We start from the raw sequence: 22,415 nt of genomic DNA, 5'->3' as shown, positions 1-22,415 counted from the left end.
CATGAAACATCAATGACTGGCTCCTGCATTGGTTATTTTTTAGGAAGGGACTTGCATTTTTTGCGGACGGATCAGTCTAGGACCTTGATCCTCCTACCTCCACCTGCTGAGTATGAGCCATCACACCTAACAATTCTTACATTCTGGTGACTGTATTAGCTCATATTACCAGGTTAAAAAACATTTGTGCACACAGTCATGTACTGCTTAATGATACGAGCACAATCGGAGAAATCTGTCATTAGTTAATTTCATTGTTATGCAGAATAACTTAGATAAGATGGCCTTAGCCAATCATTGGATGTTATCTCTTGAAACAATCAAGAGATATGGTTGACAGGAGACATTTGAAGTTACTGCTGGCATAACACAACCTATTGTTTTAGACTAGTCTGTGTGTGTGTGTGTGTGTGTGTATATATATATATATATACATATACACACATACATATACATATAAGTAGAACAGATATATATATATATACACATACACACATACATATACATATAAGTAGAACAGATATACTCTAAATGAATAATAACAAATATAATACAGTAAAGATATAAACCAAAGCCAGGTCCCAGTGGCTCATGTCTGTAATCCTTGCTACTTAGGATGCTGAAATCTGAGGAACACAGTTGAAGCTAGCCCAGGCAGAAAAGCCCATGAGAGGAAATGGTGCTGTGGCTCAATGTGTTAGAGCACTAGCCTTGAGCAAAAAAGCTCAGCGACAGCACCCAGCTCCTGAATTCAAGCCCCACAACCGGCAAAAAGAAAAGCCCAGGAGACTCTTCTTGTCTCCAATTAACTAACAAAAAGCCAGAAATGGAAGTGTGGCTCAAGTGGTAGAGCACCACCCTTGAGAAAAAAAAAGCCAAGAAAGAGCACAAGGCTTCAAGTTCAAGACCCAATACACACATGAAAAAAAAGATTTAAACTAGTCACAATTGTTTATTACAAAATATTATATAGTGTACATAATAGTACTGCCACATAATAGTACTACAGGAGGCTTACACCAATATCAGCACAAACACTTGAGTAATGTGTTGTGCTATGTTATCAGGACACAAAGTCATTAGGCCACAGTAATTTTCCAGGTACATTATAAGCCTGTAGAACCACAGTCTTACATCAGTCTGTCACTGGCTGAAACATCTCATGCAGCACGTAACTGTATTTTGTCATGTTGAGGATGTATATATTCCATAACCCAGCAACTCTGCTCTAGAGCTACTGGACCCATATGGTAGCCAGTAGCTGCTTCTAGCTATACACATTTAAGTTAATCAAAATGTAAAAGGTAGAACATGAATTTATCTTGGTAGTAGTATGCCTACTATGTGTAAGGCTCTGAGTTTCAACTTCCAATACCAAAAACAGAACCAAGAAAATATTGTTTTTCAGTCATAGTAATGGTATTTGAAGAGCTGAAACCTACTATATTGGACAGCATAGATAGAGTATTTTTGTCATTACAGTACATTATATTTAACAGTATAGCCCTAGAAAATTTTCTTTCATGTGTGCACTAGAAATCATGGCCAAGAATGTTTATTATAGTCAGACACCAGTGGCTCATGCCTGTAATCTTAGCTACTCAGGAGGTTGAGATCTGAGAATCTTGGTTCAAAGCCAACCCAGAAAAACAATTCTGTGATACTCTCCTCTTTAATTAACTAGCAAAAGGCCAGAAGTAGAGGGGGTGGCTCGAGTGGTAAAGCATCAGCCTTGAGCGAAAAAGTCAAGCAAGTATATGAGGCTCTGATTTGACCCTGATTTCAAGCCCTAGAACCAGCCCCTTCTCCTGAAAAAAAAAACCCATGTTTATTTTAGTATTGCTGGTGACTGTGTGGAACTTAAAAAAAAACCCAAAAAACAGTAGTTTATTCATAGGTATTTGCATGAAAAAGGTATTGCGATATATTCATGAATGAATACTGCATAGAAATGAAAATAAATTTCGAAACTATGTTTAATGCAAAAGGCAAACAGTATGTAGTCATCTATCAAAAGTTCAAAAACAAGCGAAGTTAAGCCATAGAAAGACACATAAATGTAAAATGTACTTTTAAATAAACAAAACAAAGGATCTCTTGGAGGCTATAGGGGTAGAACACATGGTAGAACACTTGATTGCACCCACTGTGGAATGAACAATTATCTGAAAGAGGTCCTGGAACCACCTTCATTAAAATACCCATTTGCCAAGGAGAGATCTGGGTGACAAACAACTAAATAATGCACCAATCCTCAGTAGTGGGGGACTGGGCCATAAGGAAATCCTGCTGGGGCAAAAGCCCCTCATTGTGTTAATTATCCTTACAAAATACTGACCTACAATCACCAATAACTAAATTTTGTTGAACTTCAGTAACGTTGGAATGAAGATAAAAGGAAAAGAAGGGCAAATAGAAGCTGTGAAACAAGAGCAATTGGACCGGAGGGAAAAATAGATAGTGCTAGAGACCACAGGTGCTGCTTTCCTTTTTGGAATGCTGTTAGACCAGCTTTACAAAATCAGAACTTTCCTCCACTCTTCTTCCTACTATCCAAAATGAAGAAAAATGATGGCGTTACTATCCGCTTTCTTTTCTTGAGAGAGAGGTGGTTATATAACTATTCTTTGTATTATTTTCTCCAGTTTCCATTCTTGGTTCTCTCCTTTTTTTTCTTTTGTTTAATTTTCTTTCTCCCTTGTTCCAAGAGAAATATTTCATCAGATAGAAAGAAAGCTGAACACATTCACAGCTCAATTTTTTTTTTTAAAGGGCTGTGTGTGTGGCTCAAGTAGTACCTGCCTAGCAAGCACAAGGCCTGGAGTTCAACCTGGAGAACAGCAAAAGAGATAGCATGCATCTCACTCCAAAAGTGGGTGAAAAAAAATAATTTCTCTTTTGAGGACTGAAAAAAAAAAGTGTTCCTTAAGAGCTCTCAGTTAGAATGCTTGATTTGAGCTACAGTTGTAGCCCAGTGGTGTAGCACTTACTAACATGTCCAAATCCCTACCCCTTAGCTTTTGGGCTCAAGGCTGGCACTCTACCACTTGAACCATACCTCCACTTGTGACTTTTTGCTGTTTAATTGGTGATAAGAGTCTCATGGATTTTCCTGCTCAGGGTGGCTTTGAATCATGATTCTTAGATCTCAGCCTCCTGAGTAACTAGGATTACAGGAGTCATTGGTGCTTGGCTATTGTTTTTTTAAGGCAGAAGAAAATTTTATTTCTGACATTAAATAAGAAATTCAGAAACGTACTCATTACCTGACTTATATAACTGTAATCCCTCTATACATCACCTTTACAAGAAGGAGAAGAAGAAGGAGGAGAAGGAGGGGGAGGGGAGGAGGAGGAGGGGGAGGAGGGGGAGGAGGGGGAGGAGGGGGAGGGGGAGGGGGAGGGAGGAGGAGGAGGAAGAAGAGGAGGAGGAGGAGGAGAAGGAGGAGAAGGAGAAGAAGAAGAAGAAGAAGAAGAAGAAGAAGAAGAAGAAGAAGAAGAAGAAGAAGAAGAAGAAGAAGAAGAAGAAGAAGAAGTAGTTGTTCAGCACGAATAGCTGGGCATAGTGATACACATCTGTAATCTCTGCACTCTAGAGGCTGAAGCAGAAGGTCAAGGCAAGCGGATTATGTATGAGATCATATCTTGAAAAGAAAAAGGAAAAGAAATACAATATAGAGTTAGGAAAAGAAGCCAAAGTTGAAGTACATCAGACATGGCTTTAAGTCCCAGTTCTACTATTTGCAGATGTGTATATCCATTTAAACTCTGAGTCTGTTTCCTCTCCCCCAATGTACCAATTGTAATTTCAGCTATAATTACTAGGATGTACTGAGTGTTTACTATGGCATAGGCATTGTTCAGCAAGTCTTAGCTCGTTTAATCCTCATAAGAACCTTAAGTCAGAAAGTATCCACATTTCACAGATGAGGAAATAAATATAAGCAGAGAAAAGTTAGGTAACTTGCACATCATTACACAGCTAATAAAGTGGTAGTAGTAAGGGTATAAACCCAGGTAGTATGATTCCAGTCTAAGAACTTAAGCTCCCTAAGCCTAAAGATCAAAAGATAGAATGTAAGAAAATGCACCTTGAAATTCAGCTACTTTAGACCTGTTGGCTTTAATAGTAAGCCTACAGGTTTATGAATTGCTGAGTATGTTGTATGTCATTTTGCAATTTTCTACAAAAGAAGCATTTCTGGATGACTTAGGTTTATTGAGCTTTTACTCCAGGCTTTGACAAATGAGCAGAGCCACATATGTCTGCATCTGTTAAGTTTTCCCATTGGCCCAATTCAATTCAATTTGTCTGAAATAGTACAGAAAAAAAAAAAAAAAAAGATGGCCAGATGCTAGTGGCTCATAACCTGTAATCCTAGAAACTCGGGAGACTGAGATCAGTCTGAGAAAGAAAGTCAATAAGATTCTTCTCTCCAAGTAACCAGCAAAAATGGTAAAGCCCCCTGCCTTGAGTAAAAAAGCTGAAGGACATTGCCTATGCTCTGAATTCAAGCCCCGGCATTGGCACAAAAATAAATAAATAAAATTATGTCTGCCCAATATGTCAAATATGAATCAACAATAGGAACATTAATTAGAGGATTCTTACCATTGCCCTTACATTTAGAGTATTGAAAAGAGATTATAAATCTTTCACAGAAATGTAAACATGGAGACAGCACTGTGGTGGCTCATGCTTGTAAACCTAGCTACTCAGGAGGTTGAGATTTGAGGATCACAGTTCAAAGTAAGCCTGGGCAGGAAAGGCTATGAGACTCTTATCTCCAATAAACTATTCAGAAAAGGCCAAAGTGGCATTGTGGCTTAAGTGGTAGAGTGCTAGCCTTGAGCAAAAGAAGCTAAGGGACATTGCCCAAGCCCTGAGTTCAGGCCCCAGGGCCAGAAAAATAAAGAAAAGAAAAGAAATTAAATGTGGTAATAAATCATTAAATGTTTTCTTAAAAACAAATATAACCCAGATCTCACTGGAGCAAAGTCCTTGAGACTAGTGATTTCCAAGTGAGCCATGTTATTACACACTTTTATGAAGTGCCATAACTATAAAAATCATTTCAGGAATTCAAGGCTAGGTAGGATTCTTTAGCAGAACAAAGTTTATATCCTCTTTGGTGAGGCTATTTAATGATACCCTTGAGCTGCCTGTCAGATATATAAAGAACAACTAGAGTGAATGTGACCTGTTTTAAGCTAAAACTTTAAAAGGAACATGTAGGGGCTGGGAATATGGCCTAGTGGCAAGAGTGCTTGCCTCGTGTACATGAAGCCCTGGGTTCAATTCCCCAGCACCACATATACAGAGAACGGCCAGAAGTGGCGCTGTGGCTCAAGTGGCGGAGTGCTAACCTTGAGAAAAAAAAAAAAAAAGCCAGGGACAGTGCTCAGGCCCTGAGTCCAAGGCCCAGGACTGGCAAAAAAAAAAAAAAGGAACATGCAGCCAAGTATAGTGGCTCATGCCTGTAACCCTAGCTACTTGGGAGGCTGAGATTGGGAGGATCATAATTTGAGGCCAGCTGGGGCAAAAGGCATACCTGCTACCCAGGAGATGTAGGTCAGAGTATCAAGGTCCAATGCCAGCCTAGGTAAAAACACCCATACCACATATGTGTGTATACATATATAAAATACACATACATAAACACATATATACATATATGTGTATATGTACATATGCATGTATTTTGGTGCCAATCTTGGTGCTTGAATTTAGGGTCTAGGTGCTGTCCCTGAGATTTATTTTTCCTCAAGGCTAGGGCTCTATTATTTGGGCCACAGCTCTACTCCTATTGGTTAATTGGAGATAAAAGTCTCATAGATAATAATAGATAATAGTCTCATAGACTTTCCTGTCTGAGTTAGATCTGAACTGTGATCTTAGATCTCAGCCTCCTGAGTAGCTAAGATTACAGGCATGAGCCACCGATACCTGGCTATTATATATATATTTTTTTAATTTAATTTTATTTGGGGCCTGGACACTGTCTCTGAGCCTGTCTGTGCTCAAGGCTAGCGCTCTACCACTTGAGCCACCACTTCCAGCTTGTTCTGTTTATGTGGTACTAAGTAGTCAAACCCAGGGCTTTATGCATGCTAGGCAAGCACTCTACCACTAAGCCATATTCCCAGTCTTAAATATATATATTTTAATGTCAAATCATACATGAGGGCTCATAGGTTCTGATAGACTATTTTCTGGTCTGGTCCCTCAGTCTTAAATCTATCAAAGATCTGTGACTTTCAGCCAAGATTTTGGAAGCAGCTGTTCATATATCAGACAGCTTCCTGTATGTCTGGCAGGTGTACCCCTTCCATGAGCAATGCTGGATGTACACAGCAATGAGCAGCAGGAACCTGGCCACTCACTTGGGCTCTGAGTGCTCACAGATACAAGTAGAGCTGTGGCTTAATCAAGGACAAGGTTCCAAAGTCAAACAGCCATTGATGACTGTGGCATTTTCCTTGCAAATAAACGTCTTAGGAAGAATGCTAGGCACTGTGACAGAATATCTGTGATAACCAACTTAATAAGGGGAAAAGACTGAGTTTTGACTCACAGTGTTTAGAGGTTTCAGCTCATGGTTGCTTGGCCCTGTTGCTTGAGGCCTGGGGATGTGCAGGGCACCATGACAAGAGGGTGTGGCAGAAGAGCTGCTCAGCTCCACTCAGCCAAGAAGGAAGGGAGATTTTGTCCCACCATCCACCGGAAGGACACACCCCCACTGACCTAATACTTCCTTTAGGCTCCACTTCTTTCCAGTAGCACCCCAGGCTGGCCACCTAGCTTTTAAATGCAAGGGATTTGTGAACACATGTAAAATCCAAACAATAGCACAAGGTAATGGCTGTTTCTTAGGTTGAAAACCAAATGAAGGCAGTCACTGGGGGCTCCATCTATGGTCCTTGATACTCAGGAGGCTGATATATCCAGCCCAGGAAGACACATCTGAGAGATTCTTACAACCAATTACCAGCAGAAAGCCAGAAGTGGGGATTTGGCTCAAGTTGTAGGACACCAGCCTTGGGTGAAAAAGATAAGCAAGAGTGCAAGGCCTTTAAATTCAAGCTCCAGCAAAGAAAGAAATGGGGGGGAGGGGAAGGAGGGAGGGAAGGAAAGAAAGGAAAGGAAAAAGAAAGACAGCAAGAGAGAAAGAAAAAGAGAGGAAATCAGAGGGAGGGAGGGAAAAAGAAAACCAAATAAGGTAGTTGAGAGTGGCCATGTGATAGGAAAATGCAACTGGAGGAGTGGGGCACGAGTTCTGGCACAGGGCTTTCTGTTGTGAAAACCAAGGAAAGTGTAGCCACCGCCCCCCCCCCCCCAAGCTCCTAGAAATAATAGGGCTTGTAAAATTTCACTGTCTTAGAAGTTTACACTTAGCTTCTGTAACTCCATTTTACTGACTCCATGTTAGAGGGCTGCACCCCCACCAGTGAGACTAGTTTCTTTGTTTCGTTTTTGTTGTCAGTCCTGGGGCATGGACCCAGGGCCTGAGCACTGTTCCTGTCTTCTTTTTGCTCAAAGCTAGCACTCTACCTCTTGAGCCACAGCACCACTTCTGGCTTTTTTCTATATATGTGGTGCTGAGGAATCGAACCCAGGGCTTCACGTATACGAAGTGAGCACTTTACCACTAGGCCATATTCCCAGCCCCTAAGACTAATTTCTTATAGTTTGACATTTAAAAATATATGTAGCTTTTTTCCTCTCTGTATCTAGGTAGCAATGATAGTAACAGATTGTAAAAGTGATCATAGTAATAGATTATAGAAATAATCCCAGTAGTGGTTAGAGAAATGCCATGGCAACTGTCAGGTTGGTCCACATATGATTGAGTACTGGATTGTTTTAGCCTGCTCATGCTTGCTTAGTGATATTAGGGGAACATGGTAACAGTTGTTAAAATAAAGTTGATATTAGGTCAGCCTGACTGCAAAATTCTGCTTCTGTAAATGGCTTAACCCATTTGTGACTTGCTCTGATCCCTTGCTTTGACCCCCTGCATCTGTGCTACATGACCACCTGCTGTAAAATGCATAGCTTCTACCTTTAAAAACCCAGGGGGTAAAAAAAAACACGAGGGTGTAAGATATCACGAGAAAAATACTCACTGCCCTATTATGTAACTGTACCCCTTTTGCACAACACCTTGTCAACAAAATTTAATTAATAAAAAAAAACCCCACCTCTATTCACCCATAGTATGCTATGTTTTTAGACATGAGACTAAAAGCTGAGTGTTTTGCTTAAAAACAAACAAACAAACAAAAAAAAAAACAGCCCTGTGGTGGCTCTCCGCTGTTCTTTACCATCCCGATGGTGGAGAGCAGGCACTGTGCACAGCTAAATAAAGACTCCTAGCCTGATTGACTGAGTGCTGGTGATTTGATTGTCATGAGTTTGAGACCTGGGTGACCAAGATACTACACTGTATACTGCATAACTGAGCTGCACCCTAGTTCCTCACATCCCAAATGTGAATTCTTTTTTTTTTTTTTTTTTTTGCCAGTCCTGGGCTTGGACTCAGGGCCTGAGCACTGTCCCCTGGCTTCTTTTTGCTCAAGGCTAGCACTCTACCACTTGAGCCACAGCGCCACTTCTGGCCATTTTCTGTATATGTGGTGCTGGGGAATTGAACCCAGGGCCTCATGTATATGAGGCAAGCACTCTTGCCACTAGGCCATATCCCCAGCTCCCCAAATGTGAATTCTTGAACACTAGATTCATACTTAGTTCATGAGGTGCTCATACTGGGAGAGCCAGGAGGAAACTAGGGCTCATGTTCCTCTCTGCCCCTTCCTTCACACTCATGTTAGGGCTTATATTCTATGAGAGAAATGGCGGGGCTCACCACAGACACTCGGATCTCTCTTTTTCTCTCTCTCCAATCCTTCGTCCCCTCCCCTCCTCTCCTCTTCCTCACTTCCCTCCATCCCCTTTCCCTCTCTTTATCTACACTTGTTTTCTATTGAATGTTAAATGTCAGTGATGGGGGTTTGTTCTACATATGGGTGTTCTGGCATCCTTGTTCATTCTCAATGCAGGAGGTGGTTGCAAAATGAAGTTCTCTGAAGGAGCAGCATCTGTATTGAATCTCCTGTAGACTGTTTCACATTGGCTGAGCAGAACATGACTGTAGAGGTGGAATGCTGTAGGTCACGATCCAAAATTATCTTGAGTTATTTCATTTATGTAAATGTTTGTATCATCTCTTAACATTCTCCTGATGGAGGAGAGGGGAACTGTTAAGTAAATAGGGATAAATAGTGGCAGACCAGAGCTGGGCACTGGTGGATCCTACCTGTAATCCTAGCTACTCAGGAGGCTGAGATCTGAGAACTGTGGTTCAAAGCAAGCCCAGGCAGAAAAGCCTGTGAAACTCTTACCTCCAATTAGCCAGCAGAGAGCTAGAAGTGGAGCTGTGGCTCAAATGGTAGAGTGCTGGTCCCAAGCAAAAAAGCTTGGGAACTTCACCCAAGTCCTGAGCTCAAGCCTCCACGACTGACAAAAATAAAGCTCAGGGACAGTGCTCACGACTTGAGTTCAAGCTGGCAGATGGACAGACAGACAGACAGACAGACACACACACACATACACACACACACACACAAAGTGGCAGACAGTATGTGTCCCTTCGTGCATTTTTTTGGTTACCATAGTGCCTCAGGCTCCAGCTCAAAGGCTTCTTCTCCCCCATTATGTTAAGTTTCTGCTCAAATGCTTCTTCTTCCCGTAATGCCCAGGGTGCCCACCCAACCAATAAAAAGAGCCAGGGCCAGTGCATGCACAAACCATCCATCAATCAGCACCAAGCCCAGGGAGGAGATAGAGGAGGAGGCCTGTACTATAATAACCACTCTCCAAGAGGACTCCTTTTAACTCCCTTTGGGTCTAGTCTCTGAGTGGTGAGTGTACTTTTCTTTCACAGCTTTCCTTTCACTTTCAAATAAACTTACTGTTTACCTTAAACACTTCCCTAGCATTTAAAAAAACAACTCTTTAATGGGTAGAGAAAATAAATACATTCCCCAAAACTATATCACTGATACATTGTAAACTCCTCAGAATGTATCACTAAGCTAACAGACCTCTAGCCACCACCAATTGGAAAGCTAAGAAAGCTATAGCCTCTGAAACCTCCAGAAGAGATCTCCCAGCCTTGCTGTAACCTGCCACCCATGTAGCTGGTAAACATATTGATTTATGACTTTCTGTGTCTGTGACTATAAAAGTTTACATACCCTCTTCCACGGTGGAACATGTCATTCTGGTAACTTGAATCCTTGTTCTCAGGCCATCATCATTCCTGTTTGGCTGAGGAAAAACTATTTTCTTTAGAGTCCTTTTAGGTCTGACACAATTTAGCCTAATGGTTAAGGACCTAGGAGCCATACCACCACTAATAACTCCTGTGACCCAAGACACCCTGTGTCCTCCCTTGTGCCTCAGTTTCCTTCCCTATAAATTTGGAGCGATAAAAAAAAGGACCATGCACTGTGATTGTTATGAAGTTTAAACGAGTTCTATTTAAAATGCTTAAGATAATGCAAGGTAAATGCCTATAGGAATATAAGTGTCCTTATGTGACAACACTGTATTGTAATGTGTTGTAATTCAGAGAATTCAATTTTGACAATTTTTTTTTTTTTTTTTTGCCAGTCTTGGGGCTTGAACTCAGGGGCCTAGGCACTGCCCCTGAGCTTCTTCTTTTTTTTTTGTTTTTTGCCAGTTCTGGCACTTGAACTCAGGGCCTGAGCCCTGTCCCTGGCTTTTTTTTTGCTCAAGGCTAGCACTCTACCACTTGAGCCACAGCACCATTTCCAGCTTTTTCTATATACGTGGTGCTGAGGAATCGAACTCAGGGCTTCATGTATATGAGGCAAGCACTTTACCACTAGGCCATATTCCCAACCCTGACAATTCTTACTGACAACTCAAAGGAAACAACTGGTGCTTGTATATGATAGTTTAGTTTTTCCTCTCCTGACTCCGTTCGTCCTGTTATACAGCCCAAGGCGAAAGGGCTAAATGATTGTCCTGTAAAACTGAGAGCAACTGTCATATAACTACCTAGGGCCAAAAGGCAGAGTGATGAGAGGAGTGGCTTTTCTTACTTGCTATGTGGCCTTGGACAGACAGATCACTTAGCTTTCTTGAACTTTAGCATCTCCAATAGAAAATCATAAATATCAGCACCTCCTGTCTCACTGAGTGGCTGTGTGATCAAGAAGACCTATATAGATATATTTTATGGCTGGGCGCTGGTGGTTCATGCCTATAATCCTAGCTTCTCAGGAGGCCGAGATCTGAGGGTCGAGGTTCAAAGCCAGCCCTGAAAGGAAGTCTGTGAGACACTTATATCTAACTACCAAAATAAAGAAAAAATGGAGCCCCCAGAGAAGAACATCATCATCATCATCATCATCTATTGTTGTTAGCGTAAAGACTGAAAAGGGCTCTGTCACTTTTCCCCTAAGATTTATTCTAAGGTCAAAATCAGAAAGATGAAGCTGAGTGTTGGTGGCTCACATCTATAATCCTAGCTACGCAGGAGGCTGAGATCTGAAGATCACAGTTCAAAGCCAGCCAGGACAGGAAACTCCATGAAACTCTAATCTCCAATTAACCAGCAGAAAACTGCAAGTGGGGTTGTGGTCCAAAGTGGTAGAGCACTAACCTTGAGAAAAAAGAGCTCAGAGACAGCACCCAGGCCCAGAGTTCAAGGCCTATTATTTTTTATTTTATTTTATTTTATTTTTTTTTGGCCAGCCCTGGGCCTTGGACTCAGGGCCTAAGCTCTGTCTCTGGCTTCTTCCCGCTCAAGGCTAGCACTCTGCCACTTGAGCCACAGCGCCACTTCTGGCTGTTTTCTGTATATGTGGTGCTGGGGAATCGAACCTAGGGCCTCGTGTATCCGAGGCAGGCACTCTTGCCACTAGGCTATATCCCCAGCCCCCTCAAGGCCTATTATTGACAAAAACAAAAACAGAAAACTCCCAGAAGGATGAATGTTGGGAGTGCAGGCATCTCACAGTGGGTAAACAAAACACTGGGGTGTTGTGTGGGGTGGTGGTGGTAGTGGACAATAGGGTCGCCTTTTAAGTCCTGGAATTTCATGTCTTTCTAAAGTAAGCTCATTTAAAAAAAATTAACAATTGACAGAAGGTTTTTTTTTTTTTTAATAACATAGCTTTTAATACAGGCTGTTTTTAAAATGAAAAAGCTATTGGAGATGCAGTGACTATTTACGATATGTTGTTGTGCTGTATTAAAACAACTTAATGTTCCTTGCTCGTGTCAATGGGCAAGGCCACTGTCTTTTATACGGGTGAAGAAACTCCTTACTGATGACCTGTAATGCTCAAGGATTATTATGTGTCCAGAACAAAGCTGATTCATAATTCTGCTAGGTAGGGCAAAGGTATAATATTTCAGTTTTTCTTGTCGAATCCTTCCACATTAGACTATGTGGGAATCTTTTTTGAGACTCAGAATAGTGAAGTTAACATGGGCTTTAATCCAACCTCCTCATTTCCCAAAGGCCAAGAGAGGAAAAAGGACTGCCCCAGGCCACACAGCCAAATATATAACTCAGGTTTCTGGATTCAAGTTCATTTTCCTATGTCCATTTTTGTTTCTTTTTATCTGTCTCAACCTGTCGTTGCCTGAAATCTTTTTCTTGACAGTCTCTAGGCTTCTATTTAATCATCTAAGCTTTCTGATTTTTCCACAGTCCTCCTATTTATCTGGGTGTGGCGGTACACATCTGTAATCCCAGCACTCAGGAGGCTGAGGCAGAGGAACTTCCAGGTTGAGGCCAGTCTGGACTACCTAGTGAGATCTTATCTCAAAGAACAAAACCAAACCAAATTCAGAGCTAAGTATGTAGCTTAGTGGTAGAGCTCTTGTTTATTATGCACAAAGCCCTAGGTTTGGCCCACTAATACAGGGAATGAAACAGCCTCCTATAGCTTTCCGCAAAGGAGGGGGTGACATTGTCAAAAAAAAAAAAGAATGCACTCATTATATTTTTAAGAAAAGATTCTAGTGTTCGTTCAAGAACAAGCTTGTATGAATTTTAAGGATATCCTGAATGAGAGATCGAACCTTGAGGTTTCTCCATAAAACCTTGCTAGGGCCCCAAGAAAACAGACCAATCCATAAACTCCAGTCTCAGAGCATTCTCTCTCTCTCTCTCTCTCTCTCTCTCTCTCTCTCTCTCTCTCTCTCTCTCTCTCTCTCTCTCTCTCTCTCTCTCTCTCTGTCCATTCTAGGCTGAAGTTTCCAAGGAAGCAAGCAGAAAGTAAAAGGAGGATTTATCTGTTCTTTTTTAGAAACAAGTCTGTTGAGATTTCATACATTCTGCTCATCTGCTCATTTTTTTCTTTTTTGCTTCTACATCAGCAAGGGACTTTTTTCCCCCACTTGACTGTGAACAGCTCTATTTCTGTGTATGTGTGTGCATGTGATGTCTTTGTCATCTTCCCCACCTCAAGGTGATACATTTAGCTGCTGTAATGATGGATGAACCAAATTGGGGGGAATTGGGGCTGTAGCACAGTGGTAAGGTGCTTGACTAATTGTATACAAGGCCTTGAGTTTAACAACTAGCCTTGAGGAAAAAAGAAGAAAAGAAATAGAAGTAGAAGAGAATGGGAAGAAGAAGGGAAGGGTAAAGGAGAGGGAGGAGGGTAGAGGAGGGGAGGGGAGGAAAGGAATGGGAAGGAAAGGTTTTGTTTTTGTTTTTGCTTTCAAAATAGAAGGGGAGCACCTCAGAGGTACACCAAAGGTAGTTCCAAGCATCTCTGCCTTTCTTCACCCCACTTGCATGGAAAAGAAAAACTCAGATTCCTATAGGGGAAAATATGAAGAAAGAATGGATAATGAAGAATGTGATAAATTGTAATCAAGATGTGGCTGACATGAGCATAGGCTGAGTCATGATTAATACAGAACTCTATGCAAATGACTATGGAAAAAGAGTCACATAATGCCAGTTTGTTTGGACCCTGCCACCTGCGCCCACCCTGGCACCCTCCTTTGCTCCTCACTCAGTCACCACCACATAGAAGTCCCAGATTTTGTGACCATGTCAACCATGGTAAGCTGAGAAAAATAAAGACATACTGAAATGTTTGTGCTACTTTCTATTTAAAACAGTGTCTCATGTTCCGAGACTATATTCTTCCTTCTTACTTTAGTTCTAAGGGTTTGGTTTTTTTTAAGTCAAATGACACTGAAAGAAGGTGTTGATTAGTATTTTTTATGTGCTTCTCTGGCAACTTAAAAAATTGACCTCTCTATGTTGTTTCTTATTTATTTATTTATTTATTCATTCATTCATTCATCCATTTATTTAACACATTGACTTATGAGACCCAAATGTCTGCTAATCTCTTTCCTAGGGGGGAGGAAAGTGAAATAACAAATGGTTACTGATCTGTTTGGAACAAATCTCAATTAATTAACCTACACTTCCAGGAGAAGACAACAAAAATCTTGCTTTTTGTCCTAAACAGCTTCCTCTCTAAAATGGTTCTGTAAGCATATCAAATGAGTGATTAAGGAAACATTTCTTTACAAACGCTGACAATTTGACTGGGGTTGGGGAGGGGAGGAATATAATAATAGCAATAAATACAGATGGGACTACATAAGTTGAAGTTGTCCTGCTCGCAAACTCTTCCTAGATTAGCTGGCATCCCAGCTTCCTCATCTGAAATGAAGCAAGAAATTAATTACAATGATGATCATAGCAAGAAGGAAAGAAACAATTGAAAAAAACTTATCCTCTCTGACAGCTTGCTTTTGTTCTTGTCACCCCTGCCCACTTTACATGTGCTGGAGCAACAGAACAAAGGGAAGTCCCAAAGAGAAGATAGTGTTGAAGAGGGCCTGGCCTGGCCATGGGAAAGACTAAGATAGCAGCACGGCCCTCCCCCCACCCAGGGCAGGCCCTCTCAATTTGCTTTGTGTGGCAATGAATGCAATTGCACAAGCACAGGCTCAACTTGCTCAGAGAGTGGGTGTTCTCATTTCTAAGCAACCTTCCTACCTGTCTTCCTCTGCCTCCTATTCTCTTCTGAACCCCATCACCTTCCAACCCCTCCCATCTCTGGAGGAGTTGGCTTGCAATGGCCTGATGTAATCACCACAACCCATTGCTTTAAATTTTTAAAAAAAGTGGTCCCAGCCCAGAGCACTTACAAAGCTGTGCCTGTGTGAGGGTCTTGCTCCTTTATGCAGAGCTGAAAGCAAACACAAGGAGAGGCATCAGTTTGCTTGCTTTTCTAAAAGCCTGTAGAAAAACATTTTGAATACAACATAGTAACAATGGCTTAGGGATAGATACTGTAGAAAGACCGCTTTCCTCTGCACTAGGTTAAGTCTCATTTCCAAATAATATTTGTTAAAATTTGTTAAAATATGTAACTCCATCAGGATGCTTCCAGGTTCCTGGACAGCCAGCTATTATTGATTTTTTTTAAAGATGGAAAAAACTACTTTGCCTTGCAATAGTGGAGGGAATTAACTGTTTCTTGGGAAACATTGTTGCCCTAAATAATACTCAGTTAAGTGTCACCAGTAGAATGCCCCCTTGCTGACTAGTGCAGCTTGGCTTTTCCTTAGAGGCCTTTTGCCATGTCTGTCCTCTTTGGCATGAATTAACTGGCAGAGTCAAGTGCATGGCATTAACCTGTGCGTGCACATTCTCTGAGTCATATGGAGCAATGAGGTGAACCACTGGGCAATTCATACCCAGTCCACTCCAGCCAGGTGAGGTGTTGTATTTGAGGTGAGTGTGCAAATTTGACTCCAGAGCAGATGTTCCTGTATGTTTATTGATCATACCACAGGCTCCATAGCAACAAGGGGACTTTAAAAAAATTATTTATTTGATTTTTTGGAATCAAAGTCTCTCTATGTAGCCCAGTGTGGCATCAAACTCAGGATCCTGAGTGTTGGATGACAGCTGGGTGCCCCATACCCATCAGGGAAAATTCAAAAACAAGAAAAATCGATCCCAAATCTCCTACTCCTAACACCACAGCTGTTTTTATTCAGGTCTTGTCCATATGCACTTTTGTTCTTTATAAAGTTATGTTAATAATTCCACAACTTTACTTTATCTTGTTTTTATTTTATTGTTTTTATGCTACTGGGGTTTGAACCCAGGGTTTCTATCTGCTTGGTAAGTAATCTACTCCTAGAGCCATATCTTTAACTCCTCTTCCTTTGATTAGTTTTGAGATAGGATCTTGCTTTTTGCCTGGGCTGGCCTGGACTAAGATCTTCCTATTTTCTTTCTCTCTTTCCTTTTTTTTTTTTTTTTCTTCTTTTTTTTCTTTTTGGTGACAGTTCTGAGGCTTAAATTCAGGACCTGGGAGCTGTCCCTGTGCTTCTTTTGCTCAAGGCTAACACTCTACCACTTAAGTGAGTCACACTCCACTTCCAGCTCTTTGGTAGTTACCTGGAGGTGTCTCATAGACTTTCCTTCCAGGGCTGGATTTAAACTATGATCCTCAGAGCTCAGCTTCCTGAGTAGCTAGTATTATAGGCTTGAGCCACTAGTGCCTGTGGGAGCTGGGATGACAGCTAGCATGTTAACATGCCCAAGATTTACTTGCTTCCCTTCCCTTCCTTCCCTTCCCTTCCTTCCCTTCCCTTCCCTTCCCTTCCCTTCCCTTCCCTCCCCTCCCCTCCCCTCTCCTTCCCTTCCCCTTCCCCTTCCTTCCTACCTTCCTTCCTTCCTTCCTTCCTTCCTTCCTTCCTTCCTTCCTTCCTTCCCTTCCTTCTTTCTTTTCTTCCTTTCTTTCTCCTTCTTTCCTTTTCTTTCTACTCCAACAGGCCTAGAACTGTGATCCTCAGCCCCCCACATAGTTAGGGTAATGACTATACACCACCATAGCCAGCTATTGATTGAGATAGAGTCTCCTGAACATCTTTTGTCCAGACTGGCCTCAAAATGCAATCTCTGCCTCTTGAGTAGCTAGGATTACAAACTAGGATTATAGGTATGAGATACCACCAGTACTTGGTTTACCTTATCCCCCTCACCACCAACCCTTGGTACTGGGGATGAAACCTAAGATCTCAGGTATGCAAAACACACATCCTACCACATATCCCCAGCCCTTGAGATAACTTTTTATCTTGGTTCAAAACACTCAGTTACCTTCATTATTTTTTTTCTTCTAGCAAGTACTGCAAAGCACAATGTCAGAAAGACCACCACACATGCAGCAATAATGGGTTCTGTTGGAAAGGGCTCCGTTTTATCTGTTGGAAGTGCAAATGCAGAGAAGAACAAGAAATATTTATATGCTTCTGATTTATGTATTTAGGTCCCAGCCATGACACCTTGTAGTTGGCATATATTATCCTCTTAATTCAGGTAGACATTATTGTCCCTTCTTACAGATGAGAAGCCAAAGGCTTTGAGAGGTTAAGTTCATTGTCCAAAATCTCAAAACTAGAAGATAGCAGAAGCAAGTTTTGAATCCACTCCTTTGTGAAAGAATATGATATCATAATATTAATAACTTCCCCCAAAGCAAATAGTTAAACCATTTTGTATTTCGTTCACCCAAAATTCTTGCCACACAGAGAGTAAAAGTAGGCTGAAGTTAGTTGTTTTTTTTTGCTTTTTGAAAGTCCAAAACATATTTGGCTCCCTTTGGATCCTGAGTTCCTGTTGCAAGTGACAGTGACACCCAGCCACTGTACCTCTCTCTTTGGTCTGTTGTGTGTGCTGTCATCTGATTGTATCATACTTGACACCCCTCCCCCACCCTCAGATTCATTATGGTAAAGTAATTCCAACACATGGGCTAAATCATAAGCTGCAGAAAATCTCCATGATGTCATTTTTAGCTTTGCATGGAACTCATTTAGGCACTACCCACTGGGCAGGGAAGCTGGAGACAGCCTCGTGGAAGATTTGGCGGTGAGCCTGAGCACCAATAACAGAGAGCTTATGTTCTGAAGACAGCCAACAGCCAAGGAAATAACAAAGCAAGGCGAAATCAGAAAAAAACAAGTCAATTTGGAGGTGCTCCAACCAAAACAAGTTTCTGTCCACCTGAAAGGCAATTTGCGGATTACCACACAAGCTGGAGGCTTTATATTTTTTAATGTGCCATAGAGCAATTACAATTTTTTTCTTAGCCAAGAGGGATGATATAACTCCTCAGTCTTCAAGTGTGGCCTTAGAGGTGGTGAGGATGGCCTGGCCTGATGAGGCCCATTCTATCATGCTTTGGGGGTCCTGGGGGAAGTAAAAAGCCACAAGTTTACCAGGCACCAGCAGCTCATGCCTGTGATTCTAGCCATTCAGGAAGCTGAAATCTGAGGATCATCATTTGAATCCAGCCTAGGCAGGGAAGTCTGTGAGCCTCTTACTCCAATTAACCAGGCAAAAGTTAGAAGTTGGAGGTGTGTGTCCAGTGGTAGAGTGCAAGCCTTAAGCAAAGAAAAAGAAAGCCTAAGAGAGACTGTTACAGTGCTAGTACTGGCAGGCATGCACATGTGCGCACACACACACACACACACACACACACAGACACACACACACTCATCAAAGTGGACATCCCTTCCTCAACTTGCTTCTATCCTATGGGTACTTAGGTCATTTGTAGGATTGCTTTTTAAAGCAACTGTCTCCTAGGCATATGGACCCTGCTCTGCAGGACAAGCAAGTCCTGGTGATAGGCATTCAAGCATCAACAGTTCTTCCTCCCCATCAGTTATTCTGCCCAAGCCCCCCACCCCCCCATGCCAACTGCAGGGAGGAAATAAGACATCCTATGGTAACATCAGTCTGTCATTTCTGGCAGAAGTTCCATTGACTTCCTGGGAACTGGCAAGAAAGGTAATGAGTGGGTATGGGGAGACAAATAACAAAAAAGGGAATGATGTTCTAACAAAACAGAGAAGTCTCAGCTTGTTTGGCTGCTGTGAGCATTCTGGCCCTCGACCAGGAAGTGGGGAGCAGATGACTCCTTACAGCTGCTACACCCATACCTCGTCTGAGCAAAGAAAGCTGAGGAAGGGAAAAAAAAAATCAGAGCTTCATTTGTTGTCTATTATTGCAGAGGTGATCAACATGGGTAGATGAAGAACAAAGCAAAAGAAAGAGCTTTTTCTTTTTAAAAAAGAAAAAGAAGGTAGGGCTGGGAATATGGCCTAGTGGCAAGAGTGCTTGCCTCCCATACATGAAGCCCTGGGTTTGATTCCCCAGCACCACATATATAGAAAATGGCCAGAAGGGGTGCTGTGGCTCAAGTGGCAGAGTGCTAGCCTTGAGCAAAAAGAAGCCAGGGACAGTGCTCAGGCCCTGAGCCCAAGCCCCAGGACTGGCAAAAAAAAAAAAAAAAAAATAAAATGTGTACATGTGAGGAGGGTGTAAGCCAGTGGTAGGGCTTGAAGTCAGGGCCTGGATGCTGTCCCTTTGCTTTTTCACTTAAGATTGGCACTCTACCACTTAAGCCACAATTCTACTTCTGGCTTTTGCTGATTCATTAGAGATAAGAGTCTCTCAGATTTTCTGCCAGGGTTAATTTTGAATCAAATCTTAGCCTCCTTACTGGCTAGGATTCCAAGAATGAGCCACCAGTGCCTTGCTTGTAAATTAGATTTTAAGAAGTAGGCAAGACTTTAAAGATCCATTTAAAAGCATTTAACCACTGCCTTTCTTCTCTGATTTTTTTGTTTTGTTTTGTTTTTGTTCCCCCCAACACACCCTAATTCTCTTCTGTTTGTTACTAGGCTGTGAACACAAAAGACCAGTTCCTACATTCCTTGATGCCCAAGAAAATTCTTGGAAATATCCCCCCAAACCAACCAGAATTGCTTTCTACACTTGGTTCTAGGAAAGGATTTTTTTTTCTTTTTCTTATTTTCTTTGTTTTCTTTTTTGTCAGTCATGGGGCTGGAACTCCAGGCCTGGGTTCGGTCCTTGAGCTCTTCAGCTCAAGGCTGGTGCTCTACCATTTGAGCCACAGTACCACTTCAGGTTTTCTGGTGGTTAATTGGAGATAAGAGTCTCATGGACTTTCCTGCCCAGGCTGGCTTTGAACTGAAACCCTCAGATCTCAGCCTCCTGAGTAGCTAGGATTACAGGCATGAGTCACCAGTGCATGGCCAGGATCTTTTTTCTAAAGGCAATATTCTGTATGGAATGAGCATAATTCCTTCAAAAAACCAACTAGAATTCTTAGTCAAAATTCCCCAGATTTTCCAAAGAAGCATTCAGCTATCGTCATGAATTGCCATTATCATTTGGTGTCACTAGAAGTATTTATTGGTTCTCTCTTATAAATTTTGCACTGGGTATCACTTGAAAAGAGAGTTACCTTTAACAAGCAGGTGAAAGTCCAGGGTCTCCATTTTCAGGGGTGAATTTGCAACACAGTTGTAGGTTCCATTGTCTGATTTCTTGACTTTGGCGATGGTCAGCTGGAGAGATTCACTTGTCTGTTGGATTTGGTGACGGTTGTCCTCTAAAGTCAGGATGCTATTGTTTTTGTACCACATCATTTGAGCCTGGGGATTCGATTTCACTTTGCAAACCAACTTGACATCCTTGCCTTCCTCAAGTGTTTGGACGTTGTTTCCACTCAGGAGAGGAGGAACTGCAAGACTCAAGCATTGAGGTTTGATTAGATGGCAAGCAGTAGTTCACTGTTAGCATTCAAGGTCTTCCTGTAGTCTATCACATGCAGTCATTCACTCATTTCGACAAAAATTTTATTGAGTAACTATTGTCTGCCAAGCAATGGGCTAGGAATTGAGGACATTCAATTCTAAATCTATACATTCCTGCATATGGTTCCAACTCTACATTTAATTCCAAATGTCAGAAATTTTAATGTAGTGAAGACATATCACATAATGGCATATGGTTACAAATATAATGCATACAATAATGAATTTGTACCAAGTTGACAATTCATAACACTAACCAAAAGTATAGGCCTGGGGTCGTTCCTTTCTGAGTGTTATTGTAACACACTGGCCTGTGCTACAGATAGATAAATAGTACAATATAATCTGTAGGCATGACTCATGTGGTTCGACACCTGCCTAGCAAGCATGGGCTATCTAATACTAAGAAGGCTGACATAGTAACAGCCCTAAATCCATCAATTCCCCTTCCTGTGACTTTGAGACAGTTACTTCTCTGTTAAAGTCTCAATTTTCTCAGCTCAACAAAAATGGATTCATAAGAACTTCCTCATGGGTGGCTGTAAAGATTAAATAAAATAATCCCTGTAAAGAATGTATCATAGTTGGGGACTAGTGGCTCACACCTGCAATCCTAGCTACTCAGGAGGCTGAGATGTGAGAATTGTTTTGAAGCCAGCCCAGGCCGAAAAATTCATGACTCTGATCTATAATTAACCAGGAAAAAAACAAACAAACCAGAAGTGGAGCTGTGACTCAAGTGGCAGAGGAGAGAGGTCCAAACTTGAGCCAAATAGCTGAGCAGGAGCACAAAGCCCATGGTACTGGTACATATACCCACACCCTACAATGCTATTATTATTATTACTATTATTGGGCTGGTAGTGGTGGGTTTTGAAGACTACTTATCCCTTCTGTTTTTGCATTTTATCTAACCACATTTACCCTGGCCACTTATTTGCCAATGCATATTTGCATTTCCCTAATGATCCTCTAGAAATAATGTCCTCCTCCCCAAAGGTGTTCTAATGGTGTCCACACTGCCATGTATGGATATTTGGTGATTCCCTCTTCTTCTGTGTTCAGATAACTCTACTCTCTAATAGTTGTAGCTTTATATAACATCAAACACATTCGTATTTATGTTGTTTGTTTTTCATGACAGGGTTTCACTATAGAGCCCAGGTTGGCCTCATGCTGTGATCCTCTTGCCTCAGCTTCCCAACAGATCTCCATCAAATAATCCCAACTCTCACCATCCACCAAGGCTTAGAAACATCTGAGGGGAGAAATGGCTGTCCCGACTTTCCCTTCTTGTCTATCCTCCTTGCATTTTCTGGCAAAGGTGCAGAAGATTATCAAAATGGATGGAGTGGGCAGTAGGAAGGAGGTAGATGTGGAAAAGGAGGAAAAGAAGGAACTTGTATAATCTGTACACTGAATAATTAAAGCCTGAGTAGGCTGTGCTATTAATAACTTTCTCAGAAAAATGACATTTTGTTGCTCTTTGGAATGAGCTTGAATTCTGTATACATATCCAATAAGGATGTTTTATGCTACTAAAATATGGAAGAAGCTGCTGGAATCCGGAACACAATTACCAAATCCAACAGTTCCATTTGTGGACATATCTTATTAGCTTGCTTCCCCCTCCCCCTCCCCGTCCACTCCTTTTTGTTCTTCTCAGTTTTATTAAGACAAGGTACCAGGATGTA

At 41.6% G+C, this 22,415-nt stretch overlaps 1 protein-coding gene across 1 annotated transcript in view; it reads right to left on the bottom strand.

Annotated features, from left to right (window-relative positions):
* Positions 1-14,157: 14,157 nt before the first annotated feature.
* Positions 14,158-22,415, bottom strand: part of Tmigd1 (transmembrane and immunoglobulin domain containing 1) — a 15,647-nt gene continuing 7,389 nt past the window's right edge. The window contains exons 3-6 of the mRNA XM_048365602.1: positions 20,370-20,648; positions 17,192-17,295; positions 15,223-15,263; positions 14,158-14,731 (exon numbers count right to left, since the gene is read on the bottom strand). Coding sequence (XP_048221559.1) covers positions 14,728-14,731; positions 15,223-15,263; positions 17,192-17,295; positions 20,370-20,648 — 428 coding nt within the window. The 3' untranslated portion in view covers positions 14,158-14,727. The remainder of the gene's footprint in view (positions 14,732-15,222; positions 15,264-17,191; positions 17,296-20,369; positions 20,649-22,415) is intronic.

The sequence above is a fragment of the Perognathus longimembris genome, chromosome 17 (assembly GCF_023159225.1).
Source record: "Perognathus longimembris pacificus isolate PPM17 chromosome 17, ASM2315922v1, whole genome shotgun sequence".
NCBI classification, from domain to species: Eukaryota; Metazoa; Chordata; class Mammalia; order Rodentia; family Heteromyidae; genus Perognathus; species Perognathus longimembris.
The sequence above is the reverse complement of the archived record's forward strand: the minus strand, read 5'-3'. Positions and strand labels throughout refer to the sequence as shown.